The sequence below is a fragment of the Natrix helvetica genome (assembly GCF_964273705.1).
Source record: "Natrix helvetica genome assembly, chromosome: 5".
NCBI lineage: Eukaryota > Metazoa > Chordata > Lepidosauria > Squamata > Natricidae > Natrix > Natrix helvetica.
Window position 1 is genome coordinate 142,426,888 of NC_138551.1, and position 20,362 is coordinate 142,447,249.

The 20,362-nt window shown below is 44.6% G+C and overlaps 1 protein-coding gene across 2 annotated transcripts in view; it reads left to right on the forward strand.

The window, feature by feature from the left end:
* CAPZB (capping actin protein of muscle Z-line subunit beta) overlaps positions 1-20,362 on the forward strand; it is a 69,910-nt gene that overhangs the window by 19,900 nt on the left and 29,648 nt on the right. For both annotated transcript variants that reach the window (XM_081954686.1, XM_081954687.1), the window contains exon 2: positions 11,858-11,947. In XM_081954686.1, the coding sequence (XP_081810812.1) occupies positions 11,858-11,947 (90 nt within the window). The remainder of the gene's footprint in view (positions 1-11,857; positions 11,948-20,362) is intronic.

Here is a 20,362-nt window from a genome sequence, read left to right on the forward strand (position 1 = left end):
TTAAATCACAATTTAAATCACTGGCAAAAAGGCTTGATTTAAATCAACGCAATTGAAATCATAATTTTTGAAAGAGCAGCTATCGTCTCTGTCCCGCAGCAGCTCCTCCTCTGACCCGCTGTTGACTCAACGTCCGTCTGTCCCAGTCACTTTAATGGGACGGCTAGTGATGGGGCAGGGACACAAGGTGAGGGATGTGGCGGGCGGCAGGTGAGTGGATGCCCGATAACGGACGCTGCCATGATGAATCTGAAATGTAAGCCTCTCTTTAAATGTAAGGACTCATTCTTTGCTGGTAATTAGAATCTTTAATATGATTATTTACAAACAAAATGAAGGTTTCCAATGTAGCTTGCAGAGCTGGGATTCATTGAAGGAATTGACCAAGAATGTAAATATTGTAGAACATACAGCCTCATGCTACATAACTAAGCTCCATTTCATGCCGAATAAACTAAATTAGGAATGTATCTCAAATAGAAAACTACCTTTAGGTAGATTTATTTGACTCCAAAAGCAGTTTATTAAAATAAATTTAACGGAAATCAAAAAAATCCAATTTAAAACCAAAAAAATCAGGTTTAAATTTTTAAAAATTCATTTTTTTAAAATTATTATTTTTATTTGATTTTGATCCACCCTGGTTTTGATAGACGAAGCTCAAGAAATGCATGGTACATGGAGGAGGAGGAGCCAACATCGCGACGATACGGATGTGCGGTCTCGATGCTCCGAGACCGCAGCCGATACTTTTGCCACTGGGTGGTCCAATCGGACCCGCAGAGACAGTGAACAGGAAGGAAACTTCTTGCTGATCTCAGGGACATCGCAAAGTCCCTGATCGATCCAAGAGAAATTCTTGAAGCCGTCGACAAAAAATCCAGCCATTAGGCTGATGAAGTCGAGGCGGCTCCAAAACGGAAGGATATGGAAAGAGAAAGTGTTTCCAGCTGGTGAGGAATTTTTACCGTTTTAAAAGAGACTGCTTATAAAAAACTTAAAACTAATTTAAATTGGAGAACAGAAGAAATAAGTGGCGGAATTAAGTTGAAATGGTTTTGGACAGTGGGTTATCTTACTTTTTAAATGCTATGTTCATGGATGGAATTTATGCAAGCCTTTTAAAACGAATGGATTAAATTTCTTCTATTTTTTTTTCTTTTATTATTCTTTGTAACCTATGGACTAAAATTCTCCTCTTTCATTACTGTGAGTATTCTTCTAACTCATTCAAGAATCGGACTTTTTTTAAAACTTGAAAAAAAGAAAAAAAGAAAATTGGAGGCTGGAGGTTTGTGTATTGGAAACGAAACACTCTTACTTTTCTCACCGATTATCCTGGCTTGGCACTCCAAGGTCTCACTGCTTGTTTATAGAGAGTGATAAGAAGAAAAGCATACAGATGCCCCTTTGAAGTATATCTTTAACCAGAGAAAAGTGAAAATAAAACTTTATTGTGAATCTATGCTTAATCTTGTTAAAACCTTCCAAGCTAGAGCAGCAATGTTTATTAGCTGGAGATAATGGCACAATTTCAACAGCAGAAAGAAACTTTAAGTCTGCAAAAGATATTCTTAGAAATACAAAATTATCAAACACATTTGAGAGGATAGCAAAGACTTAGAGCATCTAACAGTAAAATATGATGAAGAAGTTGGAGATGTTTATCAAGTGGTGGTTAGAATCCTAAAAATCGAAGAGGAAAATGACTATAAAGAAATTAAATTTGCTGATATTTATGGTGATTGGTTTGTTTCTGGAAATGGAAAGAGTGGAATACTGAAAGAGGAATTAAATGGAGGGGAACTCTACCCCAAATGGCAAGACATAGAAGAAGAAAAAACAAAATAATTTATGGATTTAAAGAGAGAAATTTTATTAGCAACATCATTGATAACACTACTGACAATCAAAGAAAAGCTGATTAAGGAAACAGAAGAAGGGCATCCAAATTACATGAGAGATTTTATAAGCAAGGAGTTGCTAAGAGGAGTCCATACAAATTTGATTAAGGAGATGATTAGAGGACTGACACCACAAATGGCAGAAGATATGAGACTGTTTTGCTACTGGAAAGATACAGGTTGATAGATGGAAGAGTACAATTTAAAACTAGTTAAACTTAGTGAAATTTAGTGACAATAGATATAGTTAAATAAATAATTGATAACGATAATAATGTATACAATGTGTAGTGTTATGATAAGTAATAATTGGATGTGAATATTGAATGGTACCCATGAAAGGAAGATTAGAAATCCTTTTGGATTATATATTGTATGTCGCCCTGAGTCCCTTTGCGGAGAGGGAGCGACTGATAAGTCGAATAAAATAAAATAAATAAAATAAATATAAAGGTTAATAAAAAAGAACTAAGTTAGATTCCGTTAAGTCTTGATTATTAGGGGGGGAAATGTTATGATACAGGATATAGTCAAATAAAGGAGGGATAATGATAACGTGTGTGTGTGTGTGCACACACACACATACACACAACATAAGGAAACTGGATGTAAATTGCAAACAGTAGTTTGGAAAGGAGGATTAGAAAATATTATTAAATATTATGGATGTTTAGCTAGAATAGGACATAAGGATTCAGCGTTATTGGAGGATTTTAGCAATAGTAAATGAAATGCCAGTATGTGGTTATGTATTAAATCTTGGTATATTTTATGATGAAGGACGTTTAAACGTTTAAATTATAGTCAAATGAAAATGGAGGTATGATGATGGTAACATGTTGATGGTAAAACACTTGAGCTAATATGAATTATGCTTGATGACTGTTGAAGAGATGCACGAAAGCCTTTTGTAACCAACTGATACACTTTCTACGGTATGTAAAGAAGGAAGATTTTATGTGTTCTGTTTGTTTTGGAAAAAAAAAAATATTATAAAAAAATGCATGGTACACTTTAAAAAAAAAGTTAAGAATTGGTAAGCGATTCAGGATCAGAGATAAAAAAAACAGCTTAGGAGCGGGAAAGATCATCTAATTTTTAAAAATCTTTTTCTCTTGTCTAACATGACCGCCATATCTAGTATGACGCATCGTCTTAATATCTTAAGTCACGAATGAGAGTCATTTTAAATTGCATTTACAATTCAAATGTTATCAGAGAGACGCTTTATTATTCCTCTCTGTTTTTTCTTATTTATGGTCCTTTCATTCTCCCCCCGTCCCCTCCCCCTCCCAGGGGAAGGAGAAAGGGGATCTTGAAATCTCCCACCTTCACCCAAACTTTTTGCTTGGAGAAATGCTGGAAGTACCATATTTTTCAGACTATAAGACGCACCAGAGTATAAGACGCACCAAGGTTTTGAAGAGGCAAAAGAAAAAAAGTTTTTGCACCCTGCAGACCTCCCAAAAACAGCCCGTTTTTTGCAAAAACGGGCCCGTTTTTTCCCCAAAAGGAGGCACAAATAGCTTTTTGGAGCCTTGCAGAGTGCTCCTGGGGGCTGGGGAGGGGAAAAATGAGCAGAAAAACAGCCCAGTTTTTGCTCATTTCTGCCCTCCCCAGCCCCCAGGAGCACCCTGTAAGCCTCCTAAAGGCTATGCACGGACGTTTTGGTGAAGGATACAGGGTTTCAGGAGGCCCAAAATGCTGTGTTCAATGTGTAAAGTGCACCCAGATTTTCAGCCTCTTTTTTGAGGGAAAAAGGTGCGTCTTATACTCCGAAAAATACGGTATATATTTTTTAAAAAAACAAACCAAAATAGCTTCAGTGTTGCTCATTTCTTGTCTCTCGGCCTCTTGAAAGTCATTTACTCCCTCGTCTTAACGATTGTCATTTCTATATGACTTGGTGCCGAGGAACCTAAAACTATGATTTTCTGACATTTCTTTTTAAAAGCATCTTGGTCGTTTGGCCTTTGCTATGAGGCAGGGAAGAAAGAATATTAGCCAGTCTGGGGCCATTTGATGCCAGAATGCTTTCCTGCTTTTTGCCTGCTTCTTAAAGATCAATTGACAGTGTATACATTTCCCCGATTGCTCTTGACGGTTCCTGGAACCGAGCCCAGGGTGACAGAATGTAAATCTTGGAAAAGATGGGTAATATTTCCAGTTTAAGCCCAGTTCCTGAGTTCTAGCAAAATACTGAACGAAGCAGCTGGTGGGACAGTTCCCTCTTCCCAACCTCTTAAAAACTTTCAAGCTGGCCCTGCTGGGGCGGTCGTTCCCACGATCCCGCTGTTGAATACCCGACATCACAACTGTAGATCCAGCATGTAGAAAGCGAAGCGGGACGCAGCGGCTTTCTCTGGACCCCACGGAGCTGCATGTCTGTGGGGCAACGTAAAACAGCGTTTTTACAGGCGGTCCTCGACGACTGCAGTTGAGCCCAGGATTTCCGCTCTTGAGCGAGATAGTTGTTGACGGTGAGCTTCGCCCCGCTTTGCGACTTTCCTCGCCGCGAAGTGAATCCCTGCAGTTGTTAAATTAGTAACGCGGTTGTTAAGCGAATCCAGATTCCCCATTGACTTTTGCTTGTGAGGTGGTCGGAAAAACGGGGGGTCAGGTGACCCGCCCTCGGTACGTCATGAAGACGAGTCAGTTCTCAAGCTGTCCGAGTGTAAATCATGTGCAGCGGTCCCCGGTGTGAAAAATGGTCCCAACTTACTTTTTTTAGTGTTGTTGTAACTTCAAACGGTCACTAAATGAACTGTTGTAAGTCGAGGACTGCCTATACTTGGGGAGAACTGAAAGACAACGGGATGAGAGAGAGGAAGCAGAGGTTTCCCAATTCAAGTCCTCCTTATAAAAGGATCCTTGGTGCTTTCGGAGCTTGGTTGATGTTAACTAGTTACCTGAACACTGATGATAGAAATAGCAATAGATCTGTATACCACTTCACAGTGCTTCACAGCCTTTCTAAGCGGTTTACAGAGTCAGTCTCTTGCCCCCAACAATCTGGGTCCTCATTTTACCCACCTTGGAAGGAGGGAAGGCTGAGTCCACTTTGAGCCAGTTAGGATTGAACTGTTGGCATTGGTCAGAGTTAGCCTGCAATACTGCATTCTAACCACTGGGAGGGAAGGAAGGTCACTTAGACATATATATCGCTTCACAGTGCTTTACAGCCCTCTCTAAGTGGTTGACTCTTGCCCCCAACAATCTGGGTCCTCATTTTGCCCACCTCGGAAGGATGGGTGAACCTGCAGCTGGTCAGGATCGAACTGTTTGCAGTGGGCAGAGTTAGCCTGCAATACTGCATTCTAACCACTGGGAGGGAGGGAAGGAAGGAATAGCACTTAGACGGTGTTTTACAGCCCTCTCTAAGCGGTTTACAGAGTCTGCCTCTTGCCCCCAACAATCTGGGTCCTCATTTGGCCCACCTCGGAAGGGTGGAAGGCTGAGTGAACCTGCAGCCAGTCAGGATCGAACTGCTGGTAGCTGGCAGTCAGCAGAAGTAACCTGCAGTACTGCACTCTCACCACTGCGCCATCGTGGCTCATGTTAACCTAGTTTGGGACATGAAACGTGTGCAAGAAAATAACCAAGCACCCTCATTTCAACCCCGTGTGACAGATAATATTCTCCTTTATTGGCACCCTCCCAGAAGATGGGCATTCAGAGGGAAGGGGGCCTGTTTCTTGACATCTATGCTGGCAAGCTCTGATTGGCACTTGTGCCTCAAGGCACGGATTAGAACTGGATTCCCTTGCCTGAATCGGATGCAGGAGGAGAAATGGACAGAAAATAAGGAAGGAGGGAGAGAAGTACCTTCCCCTCTATTGCTCTCGGGACGGAGTGTTCTTTAATGGGGTTCCTGGTTTGGCGCCCATGCAAATACCATATTTTTCGGAATATAAGACGCAGCTTTTTACCCTCCCAAAAAGAGGGTGAAAATCTGGCTGCGTCTTATACACTGAATACAGCATTTTGGGCCACCTGAAACCCCACCCCCTTTGCAAAAATGGACGTGCAGAAGGTTTGGGAGGCCTGCAGAGTCCTCATGGGGGCTGGGGAGGGCAAAAGCAAGCAATTAAATGGGCCAGGTTTTTGCTCTTTTTTGCCCCCCCCCCAGCCCCCAGGAGCACTCTATAAGCCTCCTAAAGCCTATTCATGCCCTGGTTTTTTTGCAAAAAATTGGCCCATTTGTGCAAAAAATGGCCTTTTTTGCTCATTTTTGCCCCAGCCCTCAGGAGCACTTTGCAGCCTCTCAAACTCTCTGCATGCCCCGTTTTTCACACACACAGAGAGACACAAAATGAGGCGTGCAGAGGGTTTTGGAGGCCTGCAGAGTGCAAGAACCTTTTTTTAAAAAAATAACCTCTTCAAAATCTTGGTGCGTCTTATATTCTGGTGCATCTTATACTCTGAAGAATACGGTAACCCTTAACCAAAATGCAACCTTTCCGTTTCTTGCGGTACATGGTGAGCTTTTCACTTGACAGCCGTAACTTCCTTTTTGGATTGCCGGGAGGCTGTTGCTCATTGTCCTTAAGGGAAGAGGCGTTGCAGACGATCTGTTTTGGCGGCTCACCTCCAGCCCAAATGCCAGATAAAAAATAGCGAGATCTGTACCAAGATACACTATTTTGCCAAAAGTATTTGCTCACCTGCCTTTACTCGCATTATGAACTTACTGTAAGTGACATTCCATTCCTAATCCATACAGTTCAATATGACGTCGGTCCACCCTTGGCAGCTATAACAGCTTCAACTCTTCTGGGAAGGCTGTCCACGAGGTTCAGGAGTGTTTTGATGGGGAATTTTTGACCATTCTTCCAGAAGCGCATTTGTTTGTTTGTTTTGTTTTGTTTGTTTTATTTGGATTTATATGCCGCCCTTCTCCAAAAAGACTCAGGGCGGCGTACAACATTAAAAAACACACACACCAAAAGTTAAAAAAAAAAATTAAATCCATATCCAAAAAACAAACAAACCGAATTTAAAAGACAATACATTTAAAAAATAAGTTAAAATTAACAGGCCAGGCCGGCTTGCTGGGAAAGCCAACTTTTTAGGGCGCGTCGGAAGGACCGGAGGTCAGGGATTATGCGGAGCTCCGGGGGCAGCTCATTCCAGAGGGAAGCCGCTCCCACAGAGAAGGCTCTCCCCCTGGGGGTCACCAGCCGACACTGCCTGGCCGACGGCACCTTGAGGAGGCCAACTCTGTGGGATCGTACTGGACGGTGGGAGGCTACTGGTGGCAGTAGGTGGTCTCGCAGGTACCCTGGGCCTAAGCCATGGAGTGCATTTGTGAGGTCACACACTGACGTTGGACGAGTTTATGTGGCCTACCACATCGTGGCCGAGTTGCTGTCGTTCCCAAACACTCCCACGTTCTTATAATACAGCTGACAGTCGACGGTGGAATATTTAGGAGCGAGGAAATTTCACGACTGGATTTGTTGCAAGGGGGCATCCTATCACAGTTCCACCCTGGACTTCAGTGAGCTCCTGAGAGCAGCCCATTCTTTCACCAATGTTGGTAAAAACAGTCTGCATGCCTAGGGACTTGATTTTTATATCCCTGTGGCCATGGAAGTGATCGGAACACCTGATTCCGATGATTTGGATGGGTGAGCGAATACTTTTGGCAATGTAGTGTATCTTAACCGCCTTACCAAAGCACCAGAAGGCGAAATAAGGAACGGGCGGATGGAAACTAACAAAGGAGAGAAGCAACCTGGAGAAATTTCCGAACAGCAAGGACAATGAACCAGTGGAACTCCTTGCCTCCAGATGTTGTGGGCGCTCCATCACTGGAGGCTTTTAAGAAGAGATTGGAGAGTCATTTGTCTGCAATGATCATAGGGTTTTCTTGCCTGAGCAGGGGGTTGGACTAGAAGACCTCCCAGCTCCCTTCCAACGGTTGTTATTCTATTTTATGGTATTGCTTTCCTTTTGGAACAATTAACCAGTGGAACTGCTTGCCTCCAGACGTTTTGGGCGCTCCATCATTAGAGGCTTTTCAGAAGAGTCTGGATAGCCCACCTGTCTGAAATGGTATAGGGCAATGATGATGAACCTTTTCGGCATTGAGTGGGCAAACCAGAACAGGTGCGTGCCGCAGCACTGGAAACCCAAAATCAGCTGGCCACCGGCTCTTCGGATTTCCAGCGCGCATGTGTGCGCCAGCCAGGTGGTGTTTGCGCGTGCCAGGAACCGGAAGACCAGGTGACATGCGCTAGAACCAGGAGAGCAGCTGCTGACGGTGCATGTACCCCCAGAGAGGGCTCTGCATGCCACCTCTCGCACATGTGCCAGAGAACAGAATGGAATGGAATAGAAAAGAAAAGAATAGAATAGCAGAGTTTGGAAGGGACTTTGGAGGTCTTCTAGTCCAACCCCCTGCGTAGGCAGGAAACCCTACACCACTTCAGACAAATGGATATCTAACATCTTCCTAAAGACTTCCAGTGTTGGGGCATTCACAACTTCTGCAGGCAAGCTGTTCCACTGATTAATTGTTCTAACTGTCAGGGAATTTCTCCTTAGTTCTAGGTTGCTTCTCTCCTTGATTAGTTTCCATCCATTGCTTCTTGTTCTACCCTGAGGTGCCTTGGAGAATAGTTGACGCCCTCTTCTTTGGGGCAACCACTGAGATATTGGAAGACTGCTATCATGTCTCCCCTAGTCCTTCTTTCTCTTAAACTAAACATACCCAGTTCCTGCAACCGTTCTTCATATGTTTTAGTCTCCAGTCCCCTAATCCTCTTTGTTGCTCTTCTCTGCACTCTTTCTAGAGTCTCCACATCTTTTCTACATCGTGGCGACCAGAACTGAATGCCGTATTCCAAGTGTGGCCTTACCAAGGCATTATAAAGTGGTATTAACACTTCACGTGATCTTGATTCTATCCCTCTGTTGATGCAGCCAAGGACTGCGTTGGCTTTTTTGGCAGCTGCTTCACACGGCTGGCTCATATTTAAACGGTTGTCCACTAGGACTCCAAGATCCCTCTCACAGTTACTACAGTTGCACAGTTAGATAGTGCCCAATGTTCAAGTTTGTCAAGATCCTTCTGTATCTTAAGCCTATAGGTTTCGTCATCATTGGTATATAGGGTCTCCGGCTTCAGCTAGAAGACCTCCAAGGCCCCTTCCAGCTCTATTCTGACTGAGCTATGAACATTTGAATCCACCAAGCCTGGCCTTCAACACCGCGGAGGCTCCCGCAGGCTTTGGAGCTGTCGAAATGGAAACCTGTAACCTTCAAAAGGCAAACCAGTGCTTGTGTGTGTGTGTGTGTGTGTGTGTGTGTGTGTGTGTTAGCTGCAGGGCTCCCTTTTCTGCCATGGAGGTATCCGGTGGTCTGTTTGCGGGGAGCTCTAGTGGTGCCCTGCAGAGACTGGGTAACCTCTGAAGAATGTCTGCCGAAGGGTTTGCTCCAGACGTGCGGTGGATGGCTGCCATTTGTGGCTGCTGTGGAACAGGAAATATGGAAAGCATTTGCTAATGAGGGACCGTGCCCGGAGAGTCTGCAGTGTCTTACAGTAACAGCATTGCAGGCAGCCGCTTCTTTATTTTTGCATCTTTGTCAGCCGAGCTCCTCTGACAGGGTGGATTTGATTTAAATCAGCTCGATTTAAATCGTAATGATTTTTTTTTTTTTAAGAGCAGCTGTCATCTCGGTCCCGCAGCGGCTCCTCCTCTGGCCCGCTCTTGCCTCGCAGGCGGTCCCAATATTGCAGAATATATACAGCCTCGCGCTACATAACTGAGCTCCGTTTCATGCTGAACAACAACTAAATTATTAATGCATCTTAAATAGAAAGCTATCTTTAGGTAGATTTTTTTTTTTACTCCGAAACCGAATTTATTAAAATAAATTTGATGGGGAAAAAAAAATCCGATTTAATTTTTTTAAGATTGAGATTTAAGATTAAGATTTAAGATAGAAAATCAAAAGGTCTTTACAACAAAATGACTGAGCTAGACAAACTTTTAACAGGTACTGGTGAAAAAGTAATTAAAAAACCATATGGATATTTATTAGAGGTCAAACTACAAGAGGAACAAGTTAAAGAAATTATGATAGCTTGGGGGAAAATTTTTGGACATGGGATTGATTTAGAGAAATGGCAGAAATTGTGGTCTCAAAATTATAAAATGACAATACTGCATATAGAGAAAATTTGTATAAGATGTTTTACAGGTGGCATCTACCCCCAAAGAGAATTGCAAGAATGTCCAAGAATAAATTGGAAAAGTGTTGGAAATGTCATCAGACACCGGGCTCATATTACCACAAGTGGTGGACTTGCATTGAAGCCAAAAGATACTGGACTAAAATTCACATGTGGTTGGATAAAATGATATACAAACACATAGACCTTAAACCAGAGATTTTTTTATTGGGAATCATACCAGAAATTTACAATAAAGACTTGAAAACGTTTACAAACGATTGTAAACGTTTTAACAGCAGCTAGATCGTATTTGCAAAAAACTGGAAAAATGAAACAATACCAAAACAGGAGGAAGTTATTCGAAAGATAATGGAGTGTGCTGAAATGAGTAAATTGACATTTGAAATTAGAGAACAAGGAGATGAGCAATTTTATAAGATACGGGATTTGTTTTATCAGTGGCTGGACAAAAAAACCTGGAAATGAAAAATGTTTTATTTATGTTTTAATTGAAGAAGATAAGTGATAATACAATTATGTTGTTAAATAGATTAATAATGATACAATGAAAGGCTGACATATATATAAATTGACTAATTTAGAATATTTTGTTTTAAAATGAAGGATAAGGATAATAATGAATCTATGTACATTTGATAGATGATTGGTGATATTATGCATAACTCTAAGTAGTGATGTATATTATAAAGATATCTTGTTGATAAATAGTTTAATAAAGAAGTAATGAAAGATTGGCATATGTATGAAGTGAGTATTTAGAGTACTTTGTTTAAAAATGAAGGAACATTTTTGTTTGAATGTATGATGTAGAAGGACAACAATGAACATAAGCATACTTGATAGATGATTGGCGGGATTATGCATAATTGAAAGTAGTGATGTATAAACATAAACCGTTGGTAAATTCTTTTACACTGTAAAAATAATCAGAATGAGATAAGTGATTGCATAAAGGTATATTGTTATTAAATAGACAATCAAGAATGCAAGGGAATTAGGTTCGTTGAAAGGAAAGAAATATTAACTCTAATTGAATATATGATGTACAATGAAAGTGAGGTACCTAGTTGTATTAGACAGAAATTTTGTGATTGTATACGTAGTTGAAAATATGGATGTACAAAAGCTTGTAACCAAACGACATGCTGTATGTAATGGATGAGAATTTTTTATGTTGTCTTTTATGTTTAAAAATAATATAATATAATATAATATAATATAATATAATATAATATAATATAATATAACATATATATGTATTTGTGTTACAACCCCTGGTATGCCTAAATATGGGAGGAAGGTCACTACTCCCTCTTTCTGTCCTTCGGCTCATCACAGAAGACCGTGCAGGCAGAAAACCATATTTTTATTTTTAATGTTGCCTTTTTATATTTGTGTTGTATTTGTACTGATAAATAAATAAAGGGAGACTAGTATAGATCTATTTCGAGCTAATTAGCTCTCATCAGCTAGCCATATCCCAGTAAGGGTGTGTGTATATATATATATATATATGAAGGGCATCTGGCCATTAAAACACTCTGCTAGTTCCAATCAGTTGCTCAGACTCCACCCCGCAAGGGATTATGGGGGCGTTAAAAGAAGATGATGATCTGCCTGATTATGAGATCAGCCCCCCCACCCCCCAACCGACCCAAAAAAATCGGTCGGCCAGTCCTCAAATTGAATTTATGTTTGCTAAATCTGTTGTACGTCACCACCTCCTTTTTTTCCCCCCTTTTCTTCCCAGAGTGAACAGCAGCTGGACTGTGCCTTGGATTTGATGAGGCGTCTTCCTCCCCAGCAGATAGAGAAAAACCTCAGTGACCTGATTGATTTGGTGAGTAGGCGCACATCGAGGGCACATTAGGCCCTTTCATGTTCCGCACAAGCTGCTGGAGACTTGATAGACCTCTTGCCCTGCTTGGGTTGGAGAGCGAGGTTGTGGTTGTCTTGGCTCTGTTGGTTTGTTTACATTTCTGTGATGACCCGAGGCCCCCGGCACAGATGCGACATAGGCAGCTGGCGGTTCAAACCGCCCCTTTTATTGCTCCAAGTTTCCCCAAACGCTCCCGCGTTTCTGGCACGTCCCAGAGCAAAGTGATACACACACACACACACACACACACACACACACACACACACACCTCTTTAGCAGCCTCTGGCTTCAAGTAGTCCAGCACAATGGCTGCAAAGCAAGAAATCCAGCAGGACAAGTGAGAGGAGCCCAGGAAGCAAAGGAGCAAGGCAAGTACCATATTTTTCAGAGTATAAGACGCACCTTTTTCCCCTCAAAAAAGAGGCTGAAAATCTGGGTGCGTCTTGCACACGGAATACATCATTTTTTGCCTCCCGAAACCCCGCCCCCTTCACCAAAATGGCCGTGCATAACTTTTAGGAGGCTTTCAGAGTGCTCCTAGGGGCTGGGGAGGGCAGAAATGAGCAAAGAAATGGGCCGGTTTTTTGCTCAATTTTGCCCCCAGCCCCCAGGAGCACTCTATAAGCCTCCTAAAGGCTATCTATGCCCCCCCCCCTTTTTTTTTTTGACAAATAAACAGATCCGTTTTCGCGAAAAACGGGCCATTTTGGGAGGTTTGCAGAGTGCAAAAACATTTTTTTAAAAAATTTGCCTCTTCAAAACCTTGGTGCGTTTCATACTCTGGTGCGTCTTATACTCTGGAAAATACGGTAATCCAGAAAGAATGCAAGGAATCCAGGAAAGCTCAAACGTCAGTGCTCAACACTCCAGCAATTCAGCGTTTGTTCATTGACAAACGCCCCTCCCCACAGCGTCTCCTTAAGTCTCAGTCCCCAGGTGTGCCTTGTGAAGAGGGGTGGGGCGCTCTCTTCCTGAGTAGCTGGGGTAGCCTGCGCTGTTCTTGCCTTCTCTCCACTCTCTGTGCTCGCGGATCAGGAGTGGGTGGTTCTTGCTCAGCACCTGGGCTCTGTCTCTCATATTCATTGCTTAACCTCTCTTGGTCATCCTGCCCTGTTCCTCCCTGCCTACAAGCCGTCTCAATACTGAAAGTCCCCAGCCTGACTGGTCTTGCTCCTCCCCATTTTCCTCCCAAGCCAACAAAGCCTCCCCCTCGATCTCCGTCCGCTCCTGTTCTGGCTCGCCTCCCTACGCGGACTGAAGCTGCGACGGGGGCATGACAATTTCATCTTCCTGGGGTCTCTGCTCCCTAGGAGAATTCAAAACCCAATGTGGAACCCCACTCCATTTGAGTGAGCCACTTTTGTGGTGCCCCCCCCCCCGAAGCTGCCACCTGCAAAGGCCCTCCCAAAGCCCACCTTTCGTTATTTCTTACTGCTTAACTAAGGAAAGCAGGCAGAACTGATCGCTCTGGATTTCTGGCTGGTTTTGGGTTTTGTTTTTCTGCAACGCCGGTTTTACCTGTCTGAGCGGCGCCACCGCCAGGCCGGCCTTGCATCTCTCCGCTCTTCCCAGTTTCAGGAAGGCCACTGAGGTCGTCCAAGCGAAAGAAACCAGTTCCTTTCTCCGGGACCCCAAAGGCCAAGCTTTTATGTCTCTCGCTTAGCGCTGGGCTCCGTGGTCCCCGGAGTCCTTTGGGGCAGCTGTCGACGGCCTTGCCAGATGCGATTTGTGCTGACCGAGAAGAAGGCCTAACTTGAACATGAAACGCAAGGGCACGCCGAGGCAGGCAGCCAGGCAGGCGGGGTCCTTTCTGGGTCAGTGCCCCTTCCCCAAAGCCCCTGGTGGGTGACCCTCCTCTCGCCCATTATAGCCCAGCTGTCTTCTGCGAAGCTTTCACGGGCTGCTAAGTTTGCAATTAGAGTTCATTAGCGCTCTTGTCAGTCAAAAGGCTCTCTCCGAAGCCCTGCCTGGAAATAGGACGGTGCGTGCTGGTCTCCCCAACTGGGTGAGGAATGTTTAATGATTGCTCAACAGGCAGCTTGGCGTCTTGGGGCGGCGGAAGAATTTAGAAAGCGGGGCTGCGGGACCTTTTGAGAGAGAAACAAGAGGGAACACTCCCTGCTAGTGGGAAGCATCGGAAACGGCAGGCATTCCCTAAGCAGCATTTTGTCCTGGCCCTGCAGATTCGTGCCCTGTGTGACTAAGGCATGCACACGTAATTTATTGTTGTCATCTCTCTCTCTCTCTCTGTGTGCGAAAAGGACAGCATTGTAATTTGGCTGTGGTTTGTGTAAATAAGAAGGGAAAAGGAGAGGAAGCTGAGAATTGGGCACGGAAGCATTCAGGACCTCGGTTTGTATACAGGCCACCCATTTTCCTCCCCTGCGGCTCAGGAGTCTAGGCTGTAGATCTTGCAAAGATCTTGCAGAGGAGGAGGAAGACTACGGGATCCTTGACGCTCTCTTGAGCTGGCTGGTTTTCTTGCAGACATTCCATGGTCCAAGTAGGTGACATTATCAGCGCTAGTCCCTGACAGATTAACAGAGTTGGAAGGGAACTTGCAGGACATCTAGTCCAACCTCCTCCTGCCCAAGCAGGAGGCCCTACACCATTTCTGACAGATGGCAGTCCAGACTCTTCTTGAAAGCTCCCACAACTTCCGAAGGCAACTTCTGTTCCATGGGTCGATTGCTCTCCCTGTCAGAAAAAATTCCTCCTTATTTCCAGGTTGAGTCTCTCCTTGTTCAGTTTCCATCCATTATTCCTTATCTGGCCTTCGGGTGTCTTGGAAAATAGCTTGATCCCTTCCTCCTCTCTGTGGCAGCCCCTCAAATATTGGAAGGCTGCTCTCCTGTCTCCCCTGGTCCTTCTCTTCACTAGACTAGCCATGCTCAGTTCCTGCAACCGTTCATCGTATCTTTTAGCCTCCAGTCCCCTGATCCTCTTGGTTGCTCTTCTCTACACTCTTTCCAGAGTCTCAACATCTTTTCTATAGTGTGGTGACCAAAACTGGATGCAGTTCTCTAGGTGTGGTCTTACTAGGGCTTTATAGAGTGGTATTAGGACCTCTCTTGATCTTGTAACTTTGTCCCAAGAAACAGCCTTGCACCTCTCTAAAATCCAGCGTTTTAAACCCTAACTCTGGATGCTGATATTGTAGGTTTCAGCACCTCAACGGCAAGAGACGGCAGCCGGCTGGCTGGCTGATTTTTTTTTTTAAAGGCCTTGGTAATATCTGCTGTTTTTTTTTCTGAGTGACCTTCTGAATGGGGCAGTTGGCGTGTCCCAAATGCTGGAGCAACCATGCAGGGTCTCCAAATTTGGGGTCCTTGGCTGAAACGAGGGCCTTGGCCAAAATTAACTTCACCTCCCTCAGCGCAAGCCAGTTTTCCGCCTGGCTGTAAAAGGGAAAGTCTCAGATTACCACCAAGCCATCAATCTTAGGCCCTCTTAGTACAAATGCATCCAGACAAGGCTGAGTTATGTATCGGAACAGAAGCCGCCTTTCTAAAAACAAAATAAATAAAATGAAAATAAAATAATGGAGCTGGAGAGCTTCCCCGAGACCGTTCCACCGGATCTTTTTGGATCTGCAACAAGACAGATCAGCCTCTAAATCTCCCCCCTCCCCAAAGCTGGCAAAAACTACGCACATATTTTTACAGTCGTTTGCAACCAGCGAGCGGGAAAGAATGTGGGCAGCTCGCCCTTTGCATTCATGGCCGAAAGGTGAGACGCGGGTTAAACACCGAACTGATGTTGCAAGCCTCGGAATAATTCTGCGCGAGAACGGGCTGAAGAGGCGCCATTTTTCGAGACTACCTTTTCATTTTCTGTCAGTTCTGTTCGGTCCGAACGAGGGCCGGGCATTCAGAATGGATGTTAGGCTGCCCGCCCGTGGGAGGCCATCACGGAAGATCAGACGGATCTACCGTGTTTCCCTGAAAATAAAACCGGGTCTTATTTTCTTTTGACCCCCCCCTGAAATAAGCGCTTGGTCTTATTCTCGGGGAGGTCTTATTATTTTTGAGGAGCAGGAGGCGGCGAGCGTGGTCACCTCATGGCTGCTGCTGTGTTGCAATATTTTCAAGGCGGGCTTATTTTCAGGGGTGGCTTATTTTTTAGCACATGCGCTGAAAAGCCTGATTGGGTTTATTATCCGGGGAGGTCTTATTTTCGGAGAGGTCTTATCATTTTTGACGGTGAATGTGGTCACCTCATGGCTGCTGCTGTGTTGCAATATTTTCGAGGCGGGCTTATTTTCAGGGGAGGGCTTATTTTTAGCACATGCGCTCAAAAGCCTGATTAAGCTTATTATCCGGGGAGGTCTTATTTTCAGAGAGATCTTATCATTTTTGAGGTGCAGGAGACGGAGAACGTGGTCACCTCATGGCTGCTTCTGTGTTGCAATATTTTTAGGAGGGCTTATTTTCGGGGGAGGGCTTATTTTTTAGCGCATGCGCTCAAAAGCCTGATTAAGCTTATTATCCGGGGAAGTCTTATTTTCGGAGAGACCATATCATTTTTGAGGTGCAGGCGAGTGTGGTCACCTCATGGCTGCTGCTGTGCTGCAATATTTTCAGGGAGGGCTTATTTTCGGGGGAGGGCTTATTTTAGTGCATGCGCTCAAAAGCTCGATTGGGCTTATTATCCGGGGAGGTCTTATTTTCAGGAAAACAGGGTACTCTGCCTCTTACAATACAATACAATACAATAGTAGAGTTGGAAGGGACCTTGGAGGTCTTCTAGTCCAACCCCCTGCCTAGGCAGGAAACCCTATACCGTTCCAGACAAATGGTTATCCAACATCTTCTTAAAGACTTCCAGTGTTGGGGCATTCACAACTTCTGGAAGCAAGCTGTTCCACTGATTAATTTTTCTAACTGTCAGGAAGTTTCTCCTCAGTTCTAAGTTGCTTCTCTCCTTGATTAGTTTCCACCCATTGCTTCTTGTTCTACCCTCAGGTGCCTTGGAGAATAGTTTGACTTCCTCTTCTTTGTGGCAACCCCTGAGATATTGGAACACTGCTATCATGTCTCCCCTAGTCCTTCTTTCTCTTAAGCTAAACATACCCAGTTCCTGCAACCGTTCTTCATATGTTTTAGCCTCCAGTCCCCTAATCCTCTTTGTTGCTCTTCTCTGCACTCTTTCTAGAGTCTCCACATCTTTTTTACATCGTGGCGACCAGAACTGAATGCAGTATTCCAAGTGTGGCCTTACCAAGGCCTTATAAAGTGGTATTAACACTTCACGTGATCTTGATTCTATCCCTCTGTTGATGCAGCCTAGAACTGAGTTGGCTTTTTTGGCAGCTGCTGCACACGGCTGGCTCCTATTTAAATGGTTGTCCACTAGAACTCCAAGATCCCTTAAGTGAAGGGAGCATGGAAAACCATTTTCCGCAGATCCTATAAGCACCTGAATTTTTCATCCTGTGGTGCATAATTGTGCGATTCTCACCTTGGGGTCTTTTTTTATTTATTTATTTGCTAAATATTGCCTCTCAGCCTCTTCAAAGCTCTCAGATACAACAGATCACATGTTCTACTTTGATGGTCTGAAGAACAACCGAAGGCCACCTAGCTCCCTAGTTCTTCTGCAGTTCTTGTCGACCCAAATTCCATTCTCTGGCTTTGAGGGTTCTGTGGTTTTCTCTCTGGGGCGCGGCGGGAACTACGTTGCCCATATCAACCTAAATGAAAAACCACAGACCTCAGAATCTCAAATCTCTCCCCGTGGGGGTGGGGAGCCCTGAAAAACGGACAAGTTCCCACGGCCAGCTGTCATCCCCAAGACCTGGTTCGACACACATCTTGTCTTGATCCCTCCGATTTCCCTGAATATTAACTCATCCAATTGGCCTTTTGAGCAGGAAGCGAAGGCTCGGCCAGCTGCTCGGGAAAGGTGTTGGGTTTCGGACTGCACACAGGTGGCTGCTTGTCTTGCAGGCCGGAGAGATGGCTCGTTTTTTAATTAAAACTCTTTTCCCGATACCTGGTTCGTTAACTCCAGCTAGCGTAGTCTGGCCGGTGGGACAAAGAGACTCTTGTTAGGCATCGCTGGCTCGTTGTTGTTCTTTTTTTCTTTTCTTTTCAATTTGTCTTCCTTTTTGCCTACGGTTGATTTCCCTGCCCCTTCAGGCATAGCTCTTCTTTTATAGACACGTCTCAAAATAGTGGTTCCATTCATCTTCAGAAAGCCCGGGCCTTTATGGGAAGGTGGTCTCAGGTTTTGAGGTGGTGGAAGGCCAAGGTGAGCCTTCCTGAGCTCTGTCGTAGCCCTCCAGCGGCCAGCAGAGCTGGCAGCAGATTCGGACAGTAAGGAGGTTGGGGAGGAACCTGGGCCAGTCCTGGAGTCTGGGGAAGGCTCTGATGAGAGCTCTGTGTCGGAGGCAGAGAGGGGGCCACGGCCGTATGCCAGTTATCAGCTGCCTTCAGAGTCTTACATCAGTGAGGCAGAAGAACAGCTGGAGCCTGTTCCCAGTGTGCGCATGCGCAGAGTTGCCAGAGGAAGGGAACAGCTAAAGAACAGGGGTCGATTTGGGAGTAAAGGCACAGGTGGACGATGGATGGCCCCTCCCAGAGGAAATAAACGAGGAGCGAAAGGGGAGTGGAGCTTGCAGGAGACAATTAGTTCGCTTAATTGGTTTGTGACCTTCCGAGACTCCTTGCAACTTTTGCAGATATCAACCTGGCAGCTCTCCAAGCCAGAGAAGATCTGTGACCGCAAATCCTCCCTTGAAAGACTTCGCTGGGTGTGAATGAGCAGAATTCGTAGCAAATTAATAAAAGGTTTTTTTTTTTTTTGTCGGGACATGGAGTTTGCTTCATGCTCCCGACAGGCAGGACAATCACGCCCAAAGTCTTTGTAGGTCCCTGGCCTTTGGAGTACCACTTCAGGAAGCATCATATTAATAGGAACACCTCGGACTAGCAAGAGCTTGTAAGTGTAATAAGTAGTTCATCCCCAAACAACTGTCTGGGGAGATTCTCATTCATCCAGGGTTTGGTTCTCCCAAAGGTGCTTTTTTTTTTCAAGAGGCAACTGGACTTCCCTTGATTTTTTCCTCGAAGACGTTTCGCTTCTCATCCGAGAAACTGCTTCAGTGCTGACTGGGCACTGGGCCCTATCTAACAAAATGAAATTCCATGCAGAGAAAAGTAAAGTCCTACACTTAGGTAAGAAAAACCAAAACTGCACATATAAACTGGGTGAATCCAGGCTTAATAGCAGTGACGGGGGAGAGGGATCTTGGAGTCTTAGTGGACAACCAGTTAAATAGGAGCCAAGAGTGTGTGGAGGCAGCCAAAGAAGCCAATGCAATCCTAAATTGCATTAACAAAGAGATACAATCAAGATCGAGAGGTACTAATACCACTCTATAAAGACCTAGTAAGGCCACACTTAGAATACTGCATCCAATTTTGGTCCCCACACTATAAAAAAGATTTTGACACTCTAGAAAGAGTGCAGAGAAGAGCAACCAAGATAATGAGAGGGAGTGGAGACTAAAACATACGATGAACGGTTGCAGGAACTGGGCATGGCTAGTCTAGTGAAGAGAAGGACCAGGGGAGACAGGATAGCATGTTCCAATATTTGAGGGGCTGCCGCAGAGAGGAGGAAGGGGGTCAAGCTATTTTCCAAAGCCCCCCCGAAGGCCAGAGAAGGAATAATGGATGGAAACTGAACAAAGAGAGATTCAACCTGGAAATAAGGAGACATTTTCTGACAGTGAGAACAATCAACCCATGGAACAGAAGTTGCCTTCAGAAGTTGTTGGAGCTCCATCCTTGGAAGCTTTCAAGAAGAGACTGGGCTGCCATCGGTCAGAAACGATGTACGGTCTCCTGCTTGGGCGGGGGGTTGGACTAGATGACCTACAAGGTCCCTTCCAACTCTGTTAATCTGTCTAAGATTTATACTCTCTGCAGACAGCTGGTCATTGGCATTTTTTATGCGCAGATAAACCTCCAAGTAGCCTCAACGACTCTCTAAAAAGAATGCCAATGAACCAGCTGTCTGCAGGGAATATCAATCCTTCCCTTCCCCACCATCCAGTCAGAGCTGAAGAAGCTTCTTGGAGGAGAAGCAAAACATCTTCAAGGAAAAACCAGGAAATCCAGTTGCCTCTTGGGGGGGGGGGGAGAGTATGTCAATGAAGAGTACCTTTTAAAGACATCTCCTTGGCTTTTATAGGAATAAGATGGAGACGCCGTATGACTCATTCCTTGCTTTCAGGTGATGCGGGCGTGGCTTTTGACCAGGTGTCTTAGTTGTTTAGACACGCCAGGATTGTCTACTCAAAAACCTTTTCCCATCATCACCTACCAAGTCTTTTTATTATGCTTACCAGCTGATAACCCGGTGGATTGC